General features: G+C 38.4%; 2 protein-coding genes across 2 annotated transcripts; both read right to left on the reverse strand.

Moving 5' to 3' along the window:
* Positions 1-5,850: 5,850 nt before the first annotated feature.
* Positions 5,851-8,404, reverse strand: NUDT7 (nudix hydrolase 7; the record flags this gene model as incomplete). The annotated part of the gene is made up of 3 exons (XM_079541494.1): positions 5,851-6,234; positions 7,620-7,778; positions 8,030-8,404. The coding sequence occupies 3 exons, from the start codon at positions 8,402-8,404 to the stop codon at positions 5,851-5,853; spliced, it is 918 nt and encodes a 305-aa protein (XP_079397620.1).
* Positions 8,405-9,548: 1,144 nt separating this feature from the next.
* Positions 9,549-16,260, reverse strand: LOC306951114 (hypoxanthine-guanine phosphoribosyltransferase-like; the record flags this gene model as incomplete). Its single annotated transcript, XM_079541532.1, has 9 exons — positions 9,549-9,596; positions 10,433-10,509; positions 10,910-10,956; positions 11,840-11,922; positions 12,144-12,161; positions 12,716-12,778; positions 13,653-13,836; positions 14,298-14,404; positions 16,243-16,260. The coding sequence occupies 9 exons, from the start codon at positions 16,258-16,260 to the stop codon at positions 9,549-9,551; spliced, it is 645 nt and encodes a 214-aa protein (XP_079397658.1).
* Positions 16,261-18,182: the final 1,922 nt, after the last annotated feature.

Raw genomic sequence — 18,182 nt, forward strand, 5'->3', positions numbered from 1 at the left:
GCTTCACTAAACAGCCTTATAATGCAGTAATAAGACATTGTGAGCAAGGTAGGCTATGAATATTAGAGATCTGCCATTCAGTCTGACGGAAAAGCACAAGTCCAGGCTTACAGCATATCTCTATCTAGCTCAGCCACTGCTGTACAGTTCATCTGAATGAAGTGGAAGATCACCATTCTTTCTAGCATGTTAGAACACATTCCAGGAAAATTATTTAGCAATGGGGTTGATGCTGTTCCCCATGTCATAATGCAAGCTACACTGAAAGGCAGCTATGTGGTCAGTCGTGCTGCTGAGGAGATAGAAGTATACAGCCCTGTTCCAAACAGCTTTAAATAACACTGTTTGGATAATCCCATACCTGGTTGCCTGCGGACCACAGGAGCCCATCTAAGGACGTTGTTCTGCCCACCCCGATATGAGTGTTACCTGGCCAGGCTTGCTGTGCAGCACCTGGGAGGTGGCACCCTCTTGTGGTGCACATGCAGTGCTGGCTGCTCATCCCTTCTCTCCAGAGCACAGCTCTCTTTTGCCATTAGTATCCTACAAATTCTTTTTCCCTTATTGGAAGGGAAATCTAATCATAACCACACCAGTGCTTTGCTGTTTCCCTTCATCAGGCAGATCCTGCTCCTAAGTCACAGAAATCCTACGCTCTTGGCCTCCAAATGATACTTCTCTTTTTGCAGCCTTTATCTTAGTTCACGTTAACAGGCTTTCACAAGCCTGTTACAAGCTCTCAGTCAGTAAGATTTGCTGCCTTTTAGCCATTTTGTGCCTGATGATGTAGAGAATTACTCGGGTAAGGAACAATTCAATACCAGGTGTTTAAAATAACTGCCTTTCTGATAACAGTAGTTCCAGTCTTCTAACCACTGCCTTGGTTACATTTGCTATTAATTCATTAGTTACTTTACCTTCAATTTATTGATTAGTGGACAAAAGTAAACAATGAATTCTGTATAGCTTCCATTTTTAGCATGAAAGCTGGCACTGAAACATAGTACTCCCATTTTATTCAGTTGAGTTCCCATAAATATCAGCAAATTGGTACTATAGATGATCTAAAAATACACTGTTATTAGATTTAGGATGTCCCCTAATACTTTAAAAAGCAACTTCAATATTCTACACAAACAGGATTATTATGCCAATGTTAAGAGAGAAAATAATGAAAGTTACAAGATAAAATATAATTGTGATAATATATATTATCAGTTAAAGTTGATATGCTGTACAAATGAAAGTCTTGAGCATGTAATTTGGTACAGCTGTGCCTAAGTCAATAAAATTATTGAGATTTATGCCAAATACAGACCAGCTGCAATTAAATTACTAGAAATTCTTCCATTCATTCTCTTTAAAATGGAGAATGAAATTAACAGTATTTAAATGTCTGGCTTGTCAAGTCCTATCCTATAGGTGTTAGTTTTTATTACAAATCTATTTAAATAAAGATCTACATCTCTATATCGTTAATCTTTCCAACACATATTGAGCTTTCTGTCCAAGATTATTCATTTCTATTTCAACGAGCCTCTTAAAGAGGCTCTAGAAGACTATGATGATATCAGAGGCAAGTTTAGCTTTCCACTGAAGAGCAGTTCCCATGTTTGTTGCCATTAGTTCTAGTTTTACTACTGGCATAAAAGGGGATACCAGCTCCTCATGCAAATATTTTAAAGCCACTGGGCTAGCAGACAAACACAGCAGCAGTTGTAAGAAGAAATATAGAGGTGTATCTGTAACATTGCATGTCCAACTGTGGCTTACAAAAGACTGGAGATCAACAAAGATGTAAGAAATGCAACAATGGGATGATAATAGCAGGATGACAAAGTCTTTAATTACAGCAAATGAGAATAAATACAAACACAGCAGCCACAAAAATGAATGAAAAGAGCTGCTTACCTTTGGAAGGCTTCAGGTAGGCAGCAATCTCCAGTAAGAGATGCCATCACCTCCACTGCCAACCCTTAAATGAAGTCTGGGAAGGGGTGGATCTTGGCTCTACTCATCGTCACTCAGATGCATTGCATGCACCTGAGCTCCCCTGGGTTGGCCCTGCCTTCCCACCAGGTGCTCAATCACTGCCTCAGGCCATCACTTAGCATTTCTGCTACAGACTTCTGTCAGTGAATGGTCACAGCTGGACATTCTCATCCTGAATTCAGCAATCCTTTAGAAGAAAGCACGTCCAAAAAAATTAGTCTCTAGCTAGCTACTGAACAACCGTTCCCCTTCAGCAGGTTCTGACAAACGGGATGATTATTCTTCATTAGTGTTTCATTATTACCTGGATATTTTCCTTTATAGCACACTTCAACAAGCAGAACCTAGCCTACATCTGAAGTATAAAGGAACAGACAACCGTATGGTACAGGAAATATAATTACAAACATGAAGCCTTTATTTTACTATTTAGTTGTCAATAAAAAAGAAATCTAATTTGCAACTCAGAATCTCACACACTAATGGAAATTCTGGCTACGAAACTGTAGTTTCTGCAAGGAATCAGAAACAAATGTGATTCTTTTTTCTGTTTTTCTTATTTCTAAGATTAGATTTTGGAAGTGGTAAGGTTAGAGAGAAGGAGGAATTAGCTATGGACCCTTTTATGATAATGTTTTGGTTTTTTTTTAACTGGAGATAGTTTAACACTGTTTTGAAAGCTGCATCGCTATGGCAACCTACTAAAAAAATCACAGTAAGTACATCAGACACATTGGCATGTAAGCACTCACATGAGCTTGTGCTTGAAAGACAAAACCATCTCCAAATTTTCATTGCTTATACAACTTAGGCATAGGCTGAATATAAATAATCTCCTTTCTTGAACATTCTCATCTAATTGTAAGAGCCTTAACCCTGCATGAACTCTAGCCGTGCAACAGTGACAGGCATTTAAATTAAACTGCATACACCCATCTTCTTGAAATGAAATGTTTTGTTTTTCCGACACAAAACTGCTGCCACCTAGTATAGACCTTTTAAAGCTATTTCACTAAATGTTCTTTATTATAATTGTTAAATATTAATTTACTCATCCCATTCAGATACACGGTAAATTTTCACATGAAAGCGAAATACCAAAAGTCTGATTAATTGAGCACGCAAAAATATAGAAATCTTAAATGCTGAATCACTGCACCTTAACTAAAAGAGTGACTAACAACTCACGTTAAACTGTATGCTACTTATTTTTAGTTAGCTTTATATCAGTAATTTTCCTAATGTGATCTAAGCCTTTGCACTCATTTTACTGTCACATTAGCATTGCATACCCATAATTAGAGACTGTACTCTGGAATATATTTTCAATAGCTTTTTTTCAGTTGAGTAATGACCTTACTGATTAGTTCACAAGAATAAACACAGAGGGTAAATAAATATAAAAGACTTTTTCAGATTGGAAGCTATGTTATTAACACACTGTACTTACAAAGGCCAGATGATTTGCAATCAATTATTCAAAATAAAGAGGTCCTTTAAATCACTATGTTCAAAATAAAATACATGTCTTTTTAATAATTTTCAGCTATGCTACAAGAGAGAACAGGACACCCAGTTCTTGGTAAGGGCTTTATTACATTACTCTAAAGACAAACTTTAAAGAGACAGACTTTAGGCACTGTAACATTCAGTGTTAAGCTGCAAGGCATTTGCTCCATGGAACAAAAAGGCTCTTTTTCAGATACATAAAATTTTATCTGTAATACGATGGAGAATTATTTGACGTAGGCTGTGAACTAATTCAAAGAGCAGAGTGCATTCTAATAGGAAATTATCAGAACAAGGTACTTGCCAGATTGTTTTCAGTTTACACATCTTCCCTGCAGCACCAGGCAAAGATCCATCACCCCCAGGAAACCACTTCTTTACAAATTTGATCTCACATAATGTATAGTCATGATCTCCCTCACAAATACAAAGTGCAGAACAGCTGTAAGCTCCCTTTTGAAGCGCTGTCCAACTCAACAGAGCACTTATCCATGATGAGGGAAACACGCTTTCAGTTCTTGAACACAGGTAGTGTCAGTCAGGGAAATACCAGAGTTCATGATGCTCTCTCTGCTTGGGGCACACTCCTTCCGTCTTGAAGGCAGGAAATTGAGTGTGAACAGGACACTCATTAGGTATGAGAACTGTAGGATGGAATCTTCCTCTCATTTCTGCCTCAAGAACTGTGGCAGTTTTATCTAAAGATTGCCCAAAGAAACAATCTCCCATTAGCTACTGTGAAACTTGCAGAATTGCAGCTGTAGTGCAGGCAATTGTTTCCTTCTATTGTTTTTGTGCTCACAGGGGGTGTTTGGGAACTCAGATGCCAGATGGTTGTCTGGAGAATTTTTTTAAAGGAACTTCCCAAATTTCAAAATTAGTGTCAATAAAATTATGTAGAATGAAAAGCATTAATTCTAGTAGCTTTAGAGAAGATCACTCAAGGACTTTTGGTTGTGTGGACCTCTATGAACCCCATTTTTCTATTAGTTCAAATGGCTGTTTTGACTCAATATCTACAGGAGTAACAGCTGTAACTATTGTTCCTGTTCTCACAGTTCCACACATTAAGAGAAATAAAAACAAAGTGCAGTTTGAATTTGTACCACTTGTACAATTTCTGCAGCCGATTCCATTAAGGAATGAAAGAAAATAATTCTGCCGAGAGAATTTAGTAATTTAGTAATTACGGCTCACAGTACCTCTTTACTAATCAAAGGTCCAATTGGTTTGCCCTATTTTAGTTAACAACGTTCTCATTTTAACTATTTTCTGTTCCTACGTACACTAGAATTGAGAGAAACCTTCATACAAGTATGATCAAGTGCTTAAAGTTGCACTGTTTTCTTTTTTTTACAAATGCTTCAATAATTTCACAGGTGTTTAACAGTGACAAATAAAAACTGTTCTTTCAAAACCCAACTACTACTTCTCCAGGAGTTTCATCCCTGCTGCTCAAAGATCTGCAATTTATAAACTGGCAACCTGTTAACTTCCCAACTGCAGACAAATTCACTTTTAAAAAAATTAACCTTTTGCCAACAATGCTGTGACCACTATAAATAAGCTTCTAGTTCAACAGCAGCAAGTCAATAAGGATTCACTGTGCAAAGAATGCCAGTGCTATTGGTACAGATTCAACCACAGATGAGCATTATAAGATTTCATGAATGCTGAATAACACTCTTCTCTCAAAGTGATTGTTGGAGCTGAGAGAATGATGTTAATGATGCTGAGGAGCAAAGTTCAGTTCCATTACATGTACACTAAGCTTTCCATGGCCTAGAGAAATTCAGGGAGAAGTATTAAATAGGGCAAGAGGTATAAAACTCATTGAACCTTTTCCTTCCCTCCCTCCACAGCCCCAACCAAAACAAAATAAACTGTAAAAGCAGTTATCACCTTTCATATTTTTATTATGCATTTTTTCAAGTGGTTAAAGATAGCAAACAATAGTGTATGCATTGAAGATATGCAATATGGCATATAATAAGATGTGGACAGATTCCAAAAAGTTTTTATGTTCTATTTCAAACAGGCAAAAATCAAAAGTTTTGTTTCATTAAATGGAAGAAAGGCACAGAAAGTCAGCCTCGAATCACACAAAACAAAGGCAGAAACTGAACCCGACCTTCTAAATCTGTATGATAAAAAAAGTACTGCGTGCTTTTGATAACTCAAAACCAGGTAAAATTTATGAATCTAGTTAGTGATCGACAGCTCGGTTTCATTAAAAAAAGTTTTCCAATTCAGCAGGAATGCAAATGTCAAGTTCAATCAAGTAATGGATACAAAGAAAACAAGCCCAAACCTTTTTCCTCCTTCAACAGAGACCATCAGACCAGCCTGTTATAGACTACTCTTCTTTCTTTCCTTTATGGATGCATAAAAGTTCATAAAACCATTCTCAGCAGATGCAATTAAGTTGTCAAGATCATAATGAACTTCAAAGGTGGGTTTTGTCCTAAAAATTACAATAGCAAGAAATACAGCAAAATGTGCAGTAAGTCCCTGTATCTTGAATGACTTTTTACTTTCGTGGTCATCATATGTAAAGCAGTGCATCCAGCTTAAGTAACCAGATGAGTTTTTATACGGCAAGGCCACGTAATTTAAGGGCTTAATGAAGTACTCCAGTGGTACAACAAAAACATCGCTCACTTCATCTGGATTAGGAGAGGCCTGGAAGGTATCCTCTATAAATCCTACAACTGGCGTTATCAAATGATTCATCTAGAAGAACAAGAAGAAAAAAAAAAAAAGACAGAAAATAAACACTAAGCTTGAACCAAGCAAAAGTAATTCCTTTATTTTAAAAGCATTTCAGATGTTACAAAAGGAGCACAGGAAACAATCTTAACTAGAAGATATATGCACTTTTTTTTGGAGCTGGTTGTTTACATTCATTCCCTCTTTCAAAGGCAGGGGCAATTTATTTAAAATAGTAACTTGTATGAACAGCATACCGTAATTCTTTCAGACCTATTACTAATTCTATTTATTAGTAACATTAAAGCATCCCTGCTCAACAGAAAGCACTGATGGCAAAGCTCAACATCTGTGTTATTTGATGGAAGTCTGGAGGGACTCCATTTAAATTAAATTGCTTTGAATGTATGCGAAGAGAAAACATAGCACAATCTAAGCGCCCAGACTTCTGCAGTCCAAAACCACATAACCTGAAAACTGAAGTGATCCTTTTTACATATAGCCTCTGAAGTACATGGTTTTTATGTTATTTGTATTTAAAAAAGTTAACTAAAGCATTTTGCAATGCAATTTTAATATTTTTTCAAATGTGAGGAGCACACTGTTAAAAGTAAGCAGCTAACAGAAACAGATTGTTGACGCATTAATAAGAAAACTTACCTGAAGAACAAAAATCAAGACTTTTGAATAATTTTCCCCTCTATTGGAAAACTGGTCCCACACGATACTAAATATCACTATTGAAATTGGCAGCCTGTTACTTTACACACAACGACTTCAATGCCAATAACATCTTAATTTCCATACAGAATCATTCTACACAATCTCCAGAGGTCCCTTTCAATCTAAATTAATCCTGCTCTGAGCATGTTGTTGAATCAGGTAACTCTGAGGTTACATCACAGCGCTCAGAGCTGTGCCTGGATAAATCCTGCCAGTTTCCTAAAAGTCAATGCAATCTATTCCACTGCTTGTCTAACTGCATGGTGAGCACCTGTTGCTGCTTGTGTCCATAGTGTCAAGACAAGTGTAGTGTCATCTTCTCTATAACCACTCAGGAGGTCCTTGAAGATGGCAATGAGATCCCCCACTAACTTAAAGCTGAGCCAACCCACTTCTCTCAGCCTCTACTCCTACTTCACATTCTCCAGCCCACTTAGCATCTCCTTGGCTCTCTGCTAGACTCTCACCCATTTACCACTGTCTTCTGGATACTCTCCAAGTGGACTTCATAAGTGGTCTCACAAACTCCAAAAAGAATCTCTTCCCCTCACTCTGCCAGCAGCACAGGCTGTATATTTTAAAAACCTATGATTATTTACAGTTACAGGTTTGAAAAGGCCATTACCAACCATATGAAAGGAAATTACTTGCTTTCTAACAATACACTGACAGAGTTTATTGCTTACTTTATCAATCACAGGCACAAGCCTACAGATGACTTCTACCTTCTCCGGCTGCAGTCCCACTTCTTCTTTGGCTTCCCGGAGAGCAGTATCAATTTCATCTTTATCCCTTTCTTCCCTTTTACCTCCTGGAAAACACACCTCCCCAGGTGATCTTCTCAGCTGGAATTTAAAGGAGTTACACATCAGAAGTTTGTTTCACCTCGCGCAGCTCACAGTACAGAATCATCTCAGGCCCGAGGTTTCTGCAGACAGAAGAAACGAGCCTTGTCAAGAGCTACACAGGAAGGCACTCAGTTTTACACGCTTGTACAACACCCCGTAATTCACTCTCTGCGTTCTGCTTTAACATTTCAGAGCCGGAAATCGCCTCTCACTGCCGCACAGATCGCCAGCACCCGGCCCGCACACACCTGCACGGAGCGCACGGTGAGCAGCAGGCACAGCACGCCGTCCCGCAGCAGCAGCGGCAGCAGCACCGAGGCCTTGCGCAGAGGCAGATGGGAGAACTTGTCCCCAACATCGCACTCCCTCAAGCGGAGTTTCGCTTTCTCTTTTATACTCTCTCTGGAAGGAAACGGAACAAGAGCTGCGGCGCCCCGCGCTGTAGGCGGCCCGTGGGAACGCAGCGGGGCACGGAAGGTGAGGGCCGCGGTCCGGCCCTCAGCTCGTCCCGCCGCTCCCGAGAACGAGATGAGCGGGCCCCACCGCGGCCGGCACCCAGCGGAGAACGCGCGCGGCGCCGCCTTCCTCTGCAGCGGGCCCAGGAAGGCGGCGGCCGGCCCCATTCTTCCTTCCGCCGTCCGTCGAGCCGTGGTTTACCCGAGCCGGGCGGAGCGCTCCCCTTCCCGCCCGTCCTCCTGCTCTGCTGCCGCCATCTTTGCCACCCACGACGCGAGCGAGACTTTTCCCCTCGCCTCTCACCGCCCTCTCTTGCAGACTGACGACGGCTCCCTCCAATCAACACGCGAGCTCACCGGGATCCGCATTCTGATTGGCGGGCAGACAGAGCAAGGCGGGGGTCGCAGGTGAGGCGGCAGCGGCCTTCCCGCTTCCCGCCCAGCGGCGTTGAGGCGGCCGCCGAGGAGAGGCTTCAGCCAGTCAGGCACGGAGCAGTCCGGGGGAGCAGACGAGCTATTGCAGCCTTTCCGCACGCCAGCAAGCGGGGAAGGGTAGCACTAGGTGTCAGCTGGGAAAGCAGAAAGTCTCGGAACGAGTCGGCATCGTCCCCCAAACACGGCGCTGCGGGCTCCTCCCCCTGAGGGGAAAGGCGGCGCCCTGAGAGGCGGGGCGCTGCGCGGGACGAGGAGTTGCGCGTGGAGTGCGCTGATGGAAAGGCGGGGGACGAATGTGGCTCGTTGAAGCAATACTGGCTTGGCATAAAGGCTTAACAATGCATGTCATTGCTCACCACAGCTCAGGGAAGATGCAGCACAGCAGCACGAGAAACACCTGAACCAAAGGAAAAGCAAATAAAGCCCCAGACTCTCCCCCCAGTCCATGGCACTGGAGATGATGAGTGGTAATTCACACTAATTATGTGGATGATTACTTTTTTCTCTGTTGTTTAGCCTGTTTAACTACTCACAAATGTTTACATACTTAAATTTGTAGTTTATGTACAATACCCGAGTTATTTCATACAGTAAATAAAAACTCAGACATATTTACATGCGCATCCTTTCTGTATCCACTTTGTTCCGATATCAAGTTTATGACCACTGTTCTGTTCTCATTCCACTGAAACACCTGAAAGGTTTTCATTCATCCTTAATCACAAAATTATAGGAAAAAAAAACATGCAGAAGTTTGTCTTTAGAAATGCATTCTTTCCTCAGAGTAGTGCTTCAGTGAAATGAGCATGGCTAGTAGATCACTTCTTCACACACACAGTACAGGCCAGTGAGCTGTTAGTCCAGAAGACTGATGATGTCAGATTTTGTATTTCTCTTTGGCTTTCTCTTTGAGAATGCAAATGTGCTAAAAAAACAAAAAACAAAACAAAAAAACAGAAAAAAAGTGCAGCTTAAGTCAAACTTAACCTTCAAAGGTAATTTAAAGAGTATTTTAAGTTACATTCCTACTTGCATTCTCCTGTTGGAACTAGAGCATGACATTTTGCAAGTTGAGTTATGCTATGCTTGCTGTGAAATGTCCGTTACACTGTTTTGCAATATCTCACTGTGTCTGTAACAGAACTGGTTTGTCATATTAAAGACTTTCAAGAGAGACACTTTTCCATCTAAACAGATTTATGTAAATGCTTATAAAAACTGTGAAGGGGAAAAGAAAATAATCTCTCACTCTCAGAGTCTAAGTATATCTACAACTCTGCAGCCTAAGGAGACTATAGAAGAACCAAGGAGTTGAGGTCCTGATTGACACATTCTGCAGCATAGGAAACGCCTTCATACATAGGCCAGTCTACTGCCAGTTTTGAATATTTTACTAGAGAAAAACAGTATAGGATTTCACAAAGAAACATGAAATCAAAACCAAATTACAAATTAATTTCTTTTTAGACGCAGTGTGCAGAGTATGCTGCCAACCGTCCTGGAGGATTCAGGATACTGTGTGGCAAGGCTGAGCTACTAGGCTTGTGAAGCAGATTCATACACAGGTAAGACATGGGCTAGTAGTCCTGCATTTAAGTTATCATCTGATCATATTGTTTTTGCCCTTTTCATGAAAGTATCTAGTCAAATTTGAAGTTTTGTTAGTTGTCCAGAAGCACCTACTATAAGGTAATATTCATTACTGTTACCACAGGTAACTAACAAGCATGTAACAGTCAAGGTACATTCATATGTACTTACATTCAGATCTCTGAAGTACTCATTATAGTCAAGGGCATATCCAACCACAAACTTATCTGGAATTTCAAAACCTATATCTGTAAAACAAACACACACCACAGGTCTTTTTTGATTTAGGTAGTAGAAATATCTTTTAGGTCCGCGGTTTGCATTCAGCATATGGTGCATCTGTGTAAGCATAATACTAAGAAATATTTCATCTTGCTTTCAAGGTACTTAGAATGCTTAACATTAAAGAGTCAGAGCTGCAAATTGATGATCGATGTTAGAATCTATGCCATCTTTATCAGTTAATGTTATACGTATATTTTTTCATAGAATACATTTAAAACTACTTATGAAGCATAAAACCGATTGTCAGTTTTAAAGCTTTTATATATTTTCTCCCTATTTCTTTTGACCTTCCTGAAACTTACATACTAGTTTTCATATACATGAAATGAAATCCTATTTTGGGCAACCAAATGCAGTACTTACAGTCTGGTCTGTAACCTGGACTTCGGTTTGTCATTTTAATGAGCAAGCTGTAATAAAGAGGAGTGAAGGTTAAGATTTTTAAAATGTCATACTCCAAGCTCTGTTCTTCACTTCTCCCCCCCTTCCCGAGTAAGCTTCTATAGTAATGCAGTTAAAATAATTTTATTGTTTTATTTTAACAGATTTAGTAGTAGTTTTCAGCCTTATAATAGAGAAAAAAATGAAGTCTTGAATCTAGGATCATTCAAAAAGTCCAAATGGTATTTATTGCTTTACATTGAAAGCCTTTCAGTTTTGCAAATCATTTGTTCCTCCCTCCATATAGTTATGCATCAGCAAAGTAGGGAAGTACTGATAGATGGGGAAATTCAAGCAGCATTTAAAGGTTTTAGGGGAGAGAGAATAGAGACAAATACAAGCTGTGAGTTGTTACTCCAATTCCTGCCATAAAGTCATATCCATCCCTTATTTTCCTGTGCACTTCTGAAGATGCTGGGAACCTGGAAGGTTGCTGCAGGGAGCACAACTGATATGTTAGACCCCAGAAGTTGGTCTATGTGGATATTCCCACATAATTCCTTTTAGATACCAACCAAAAGCGGGTCTAGAATGCCTCTTGAAGTCATTTCGTAATTGCTGACAAACTCTTAGATTGTACAAACTCAGATAATTAAGGATGGATATCGAGGAGGGGCAAAAAGTCTTGTTATCATTCTAGTATTGAGGCAGCTGAAAAGGTGTTAGGAAACCTATGGAAAGAGCTGTTTTCTTTTGAACATGAACATAATACATCAGACTTTATAGACTAAGCAAAAAAAACATGAAACTTTTTTATTATTTTAACAATATGTTTGTGCATATCTTGATAATTCACCAGTGATTTTCCTATATTTTATTACCACACATTAATAAATAACCATGTGGTTATACCTTACTACTTTTATCATCTTTGGTTCATTGTCCTTCAGTTTTGAAAGCAGTGCCTTCATTGTTCTACCAGTCTCAATAATATCCTCAAAGAAATAATAAAAAAATAATCATTCAAGTCTGAAAGAAAAAACATGTTTTCAGTATATTAACGTAAAGCAGAAAAAACAGCAGCTCTAGGATGCATTAAGATGACATGCATACTTTAGCTAACGTGATTAAATGTTGTTTTAAATGTAATTAATATTAACCTTGCAAAGTAGGCAGAACAACACCTTCCCCAAAAAAATAAGAGGTCTTTACTCACCTCTACTACTAGCACGTTCTAGAAAAAGAACCACATAGGGAAGGAAAGAAAAGGAAGTATTTTATTTACATGAAGAGCTTCGGCAAATTAAACAGCCAAAAAAAAAAAAAGTTTGTATTAAAACTTCACTCACATGTAAGTTGTAATCAGTTTTCAAAGGAGCTTGTCACTTAGCTACATAGAATTACTTAAATACTTGGATTTTATTGCTTTCTTAAGAGTTCTTCGGAAATTGTGTATAGAAAGATAAAATACTGAGAAACTATCAGGTCTTGTATAGTATCATGTGTATAGGAAGAACACTGAGAATATATTGCATGCATCAGTTTAAGATGGTTCATTTCTGTAGGTTGTGGGAAGAAACGGAACAGGACTTTAGAAGTATTTCAGTGCTGATCGCGTTAAGTTTCTACTGAGATACTGGGAATTACTGTTTAAAAGTGTGAATCATTATTATTATTATCATTATTATTAAAACTTATTTGTATAGTACCAAAATCTTAAGGGTAGACTTCCTGGAGGATACATAAGAACTGCTCTTTCTCCTTAAAACTGAAGTTCCTCAGTCATACCTTCCCACTTAATGCAGACAGTTCTTCTCCAACAATACTGATTTTCTCTGTGGGTGAATCGTTCTAGAAGGAGAAAGAGAAATTGACACAAAATATACTCAAAAGTACTGCATTGCATTTATGTAATGTGTGCTGCTTTGGCTGTTCACCTGTGAAATGGCACTTGCAACTGTACACAGCACTGCTTCAGTAAGAGAGCTTTTACGTAGTTGAGAACAAGACAAGGACGTGAAATATCAATGCTGTCATGTTTGCACAGAATGCTTCTGAACAAAAATACATTCATGTTCCAGAATAGGTACCAAGTAGCTTTCAGCTATTTTTGTTACTGCCAATTTGTTTTAGAATTTTATGAAATAAGATATTATAAACTGATGTATTTAACATGGGATACGTTTTTATCAGTGCACAGGGCTTAAGCCTTTAAAGTGAGGAGAAGGTGAAATAGAGAAAATGCTGTAAGTCATTGTTTTTCAGTAGTTGGCTCAGACCAGCCAGGGTTGATTGAGCAAGCTTCCACTTCCCCAGCACATAGATTTCAAAAACAAATCTCTGCAGGAATGGCAAGCAATGCAGCTAGAGAAAGTAAGTAAGTCTCTGATGCTAAGCTCCTCTCCACTCTCCCTCTTAAGAAAGGCTGCCATTTGAAAGAGAATAGAACCTGTATGGAAACAGCAGGCTGGAGAGGAGGACACTGAAGATCTGACCCTAACTTTGTCACATGAAATGTCCATCTATACACCAATTCCAGTAAATTTACAATATCCTTCTGATCATTGGGCTGATCAGTAAATCAATTTATGAACTGCTTTTCAGAACAGAAGTTGCTCTAAACATGATAAACTCAGTTTCTGTGGAACTTCCTTATAAATATTTAGTATTCAGAATGGTAACATATGAGGAGAATCAATTTTCCAAGGAAAAGAAACTTACTTACACAGTAACTTTTTATTCTAACAAAATCCACAGTAATAGGCACAGACTTATCACCATTTTGATTTAGTGCTTTTATGTGATCCAGCAAGTCAGCAAAGAACTTATAGCCTCCTTTAAGGACACAGAGTGCAACAATGTGGTGGCTTCCCATATCTTGCATGATATCTCTAGCCAAACGTTCTGTCCTGGAAGGAAAAAACCAAACCCTAATTTCTGTAAAGTGTTTTGAACATCATATTTGTTTGTTTGTCCACTTGTTAAGCAATGTCTAGCCATTTTGGTTTTTGTTTTTAATAACTAAACTGTGCCTAGATTAAGACCCTGGCAATCTAGTTACATATATGCAGTTAAGTTCACCAAATGACATCTACTCTGTCTGACGTACTACTGATTTAAGTCATATGTAAGTAACATGGAAATGGAAAGCTTAAAGATATCTGAGGTAACAGAAACTTAGCTGAAGTTATAGAAGAGTCCTCTCCATAAAACACCTCTTGTATTAAAATCCAGAGTAGAACTTAATTTTAGAGCCACAGAGTTTCCGTACTTCTTACGGGCTATACGGACAGGATAGAGCAGCAATCTTTTCTTTTGGAGGGAAACTAGTCATTGCCATCAGTACCACTGCTATTTATTGTTCTCGTACCTGTCCAGGATTAGTCCGTGAGGAATGAAGACTCTTTCTATATCTTCTTCATAATGCTTAGGAATGCAGAACAGGTTTTTGTTATAGCCACTGTCTCCATCTTTTATCTGAAAAGGAAATAGCTAAGAGTGAAGATGGAGCCATTCAAAGCTGAGAAAAAGAGAAAAGCTTTACAGTCTAGCACAGAAAGAAAGGACAGAAAATCACCTTATCTCTTCCCTCTATCCTCTGCACAGTCATAGCCTGCTTTGGATTTAAAACATACTCAGAGTTACAGATTAGTCACTTAAAGGCAGAAAATAGCAAGAGAAACTCATGGAGAAGCAATATGAGTAGACTTAACTTTGAGATGAGCAAGTCAGGAGCAGCATGTTCCCAATACCTTTTTTTATTTAGCAACAAAGTGGACAGATACTCCAGGAGAACACAAAGTTTTAATGTAATGATGGTAGTCTGCCCTCTTGCTGAGACTGTAAGTCAGACTTCGCATGCATGACGCTCTGCTACCAACTGAGCATCCTTTCATTTTTCGAAACAAACTTCAGAACCAAACATTTGTTGGCTTGCTAATGGACAGCACAGAGCTACGAATTTGGTAGCGATAGAATAAAGTGTTGTGAGCCGTGAAGTTAACACCTGCTTTTTTTGGACACAGGAGAGATGAGTTCTTAAAAAAAAAAAAAAAAGGGACTGTAGGGAATAGAAGTAGTTTATTACTTGCAAAATTTGTAACAGTTGCAATGAGATAATCAATTATCACCTTCTGAATCCACTTAAGGATTAAATAAAATGGACAATTAGCATAAACTTCAAAATATTAGAAGGTTGTAATACAGGGTAATGCACATTGTTCAGCCTGGATGAGATTCTAAGCATTCTGCAAGTGCTCAAAATTAATAGGCCCTGATGTTTCTAGTTAAACTTGCAAGAATATTCTTGCAGTTGATGGTCATTAGTCACAACCTAGTATGTCAGTGCTGCTTTTTTGCCTCTTTTAGTTACTGTTTCCCTCATGTCTGAAGTCAGTGAAATGAAAGCTCAGAGGAGGGATTGTTTTCAAATCAAGTTTATTTATGCCTTATTAATCTTGCAGGAGATACTGGCAGTTACACTGGTATCAGCTGTACGCTTTGCCAGTGGTAATGTAACTTCTGAACAAAGCAAATCTTGAAGCATACAGGCATGCATAGTGATAGTTGCTTAATCCAATAGCACGGTTTAATACCTTTTATTTGGTTAATAATTGTGCTTATTAAGACAGTTTTTTTGAAAACAAAGTCATTACAGTAATGTTTTGTTTTCTACTACGTCTAAACAAAGTAAGGTCTACTGAAAGGTTCATAAACAGAACGTTAAGGATTGCCTCAGTTTGAGCACATCACCATAGCAACATGCTGCCTGTACCTTACAGGCTCACAAAAGCACTTGTATCATGGCACATGCTAAATAGTACAACAGCATCCTCTTATAATAAAGAAGCCTACGAAGCTGTAACACAAGTCATTGAATTTATTTAATCATGAGCTCATACTCATGGAATTAGTTGTTTAAGTGGGATTCATTCTCATTTTCTGTTCATTTATTGATGTAGCCAGATTTCTTAGTTACAAAGTGATAAAAATTAAACCAACAAGCTACAACAGTTGGATGCAGTGAGATTCATAAGTATGTGTTGTTTCATCAGCACAGAATGAAAAAACACAAACATAAGTACATTAAAGTTAAATACAGATTGTCACATTGGTAAATAATTGAGCTTAAGACATGCATCTGTTATAAAAACTATTATGAAAGATGAATTTTTTTAGTAAGAAAAAATGGTTTTAATTTTGTCAATATATCTAAAAATGTATATATATATATTTTTGGCTGTAATTAACCTTCCCCCATCTTAAAAGCTCTCTTCAGTTAGATAACCAAATATGAATGCATCATGCTTTCTTACCTGCAATCCACAAGCCATAATCTCACTTTAAACTATATTACCAGAGAATGAGGTGGTGTTATTATTGCAGCTTGTCTTGCTTTATTTTCATCCTGCAGTTAGATCATGACCTGCTTCTCAGCAAGGTCAGAACTGCTATCCTTCCTAGAGGAAGCGTTACTTCCTTCTACTAATGTACTGACATCACAATCCCAGGTTTTTACTTAATTAGATTAACCAGAAATAAAATGGGCATTAGTCCTGCTGCAGCCAATCAAGAGTAAATAGAATGGAGAATGAGGGAGATGCAAAAGGAAAGTGCATGAATCAAATTAGTTAAAACGACGAGGCAGGATAGCATTTTTTAAGTGAAAACAGAGATCTGCTAATTGCTTGTAGCAGGTGGCAGTTCAGTGTTCTACGTGTAGAAGATAGTTTTGTATACCAATTTCTTATATAATATTTTTCTTTAAAAGTCCACATATTTATTTTTTATTTGCTATAGAAAACTAATATTTGGATAAACAAAGCCAGCTTTTTCACAATGACTTGAAGCAGAGGTCTGCATCTGTTGAGACATGGTGAACCCAGGTCATCATTTTGTGGAGAGAGGTCGATAGTTCCAGTTCTGTACTCCATAACATTTTAAATCAAATAGCATTGACATTCACTGTAATCTGATTATTTTAATGTACCAAACCTAGTATTATCTAGGATTAACATGAAAGTCTTAGATTTTTGAAAATTAATCCTACTAACAAAATGAGCTAAAGGCAGCTTGCACACATCGTGTTACAGAATGTTCTTACCAGATTGAGTACATTTTATTAATTCAACTATATGAGTGTTTTCTTGGTGGGGTGGGGAGGAAGGGCAGAGTAACAAAAGAAGATTTTTCTCCGTGTCTTTGTAATCTTGTAGAACTCTTTAGATCATTTCTGATAACATGGGATATTGCAGGAGCAGTCTTTGAAGTGGATTAATGGGCATATTTGCAATTTGCATTGATATCTTAAGTAGTATTTGGGAATTATTAATGCCTTGAGACTATTCGGCCTCTATTTTTATACAACAAACATTATCTTCCTTCCATGAATTCTGTATCATTTTCTCTACCTGGTATAAGTGAACTCCCTATCTTGTGAAAAGCCATGCTTTTCTATTTTCTAGTATAAGACACTGCTTTCTAACAGGTAGTAATTTGGGTTCAAAAACCTGGGATGGCAACCAAAGAGATTATTGTTATGACATTGCTTTATGATGTGGACAGCAGTTCAGCTGGAACGAGATTCCCCTCATTAGACTGGGGAAATAGGTCTATTCTGCTTAAATCCCCATAGATGGAAGTGCCAAATGGGCACCATGTGGCTTCCACTCCAGTATTTTCTGAATGGACTCATAAGAAATAGTCAGGTCAACAGCTGGTGTGGGGAAAGAAAAGATCTTGGAAACTCTCAGAGGCTTGAAATAAAAAAGTTTAACATTGGACAAAATATACGCTTTCATTAAACTTAAAGCTGATTCAAGAATTCTCCGCTTCCTCTGAAACTGGGAAAACTACTTCTCACATCTTTATTTGAGCCCTAACAGTAAGTGCATACACTGCCACTGGGCAATTACTTGAAATTCCAGTAGATGTGTTAGTGGTCTCAGATGCTACTGGTCAGAGATTTACATTATGAAATTTAGTGCTACTGTGGGTGTTTTTATGAACACATTCTAAATTTACAGGTGAAAAGTTCAGCCAGTAGGTGTAGCTGCACAAAGAGACTGGAGATTAATTATATCAGCACTGGTAAAACAACAGCCAGTCAATGCAGAACAACGCTGCTTTTGTCCTTGCATTCATTCCCTGAACTATTGAATCAATAAGTAGTTTTTACAGGACATTACTTTGCTGTTTACGTACTTGTCAGTTTGCTAAACAGTTCTACATTTTCTTACAGTTTGAAGGAGCTGTT

This window comes from Tetrao urogallus (genome assembly GCF_951394365.1).
Source record: "Tetrao urogallus genome assembly, chromosome: 12".
Taxonomy (NCBI): Eukaryota; Metazoa; Chordata; class Aves; order Galliformes; family Phasianidae; genus Tetrao; species Tetrao urogallus.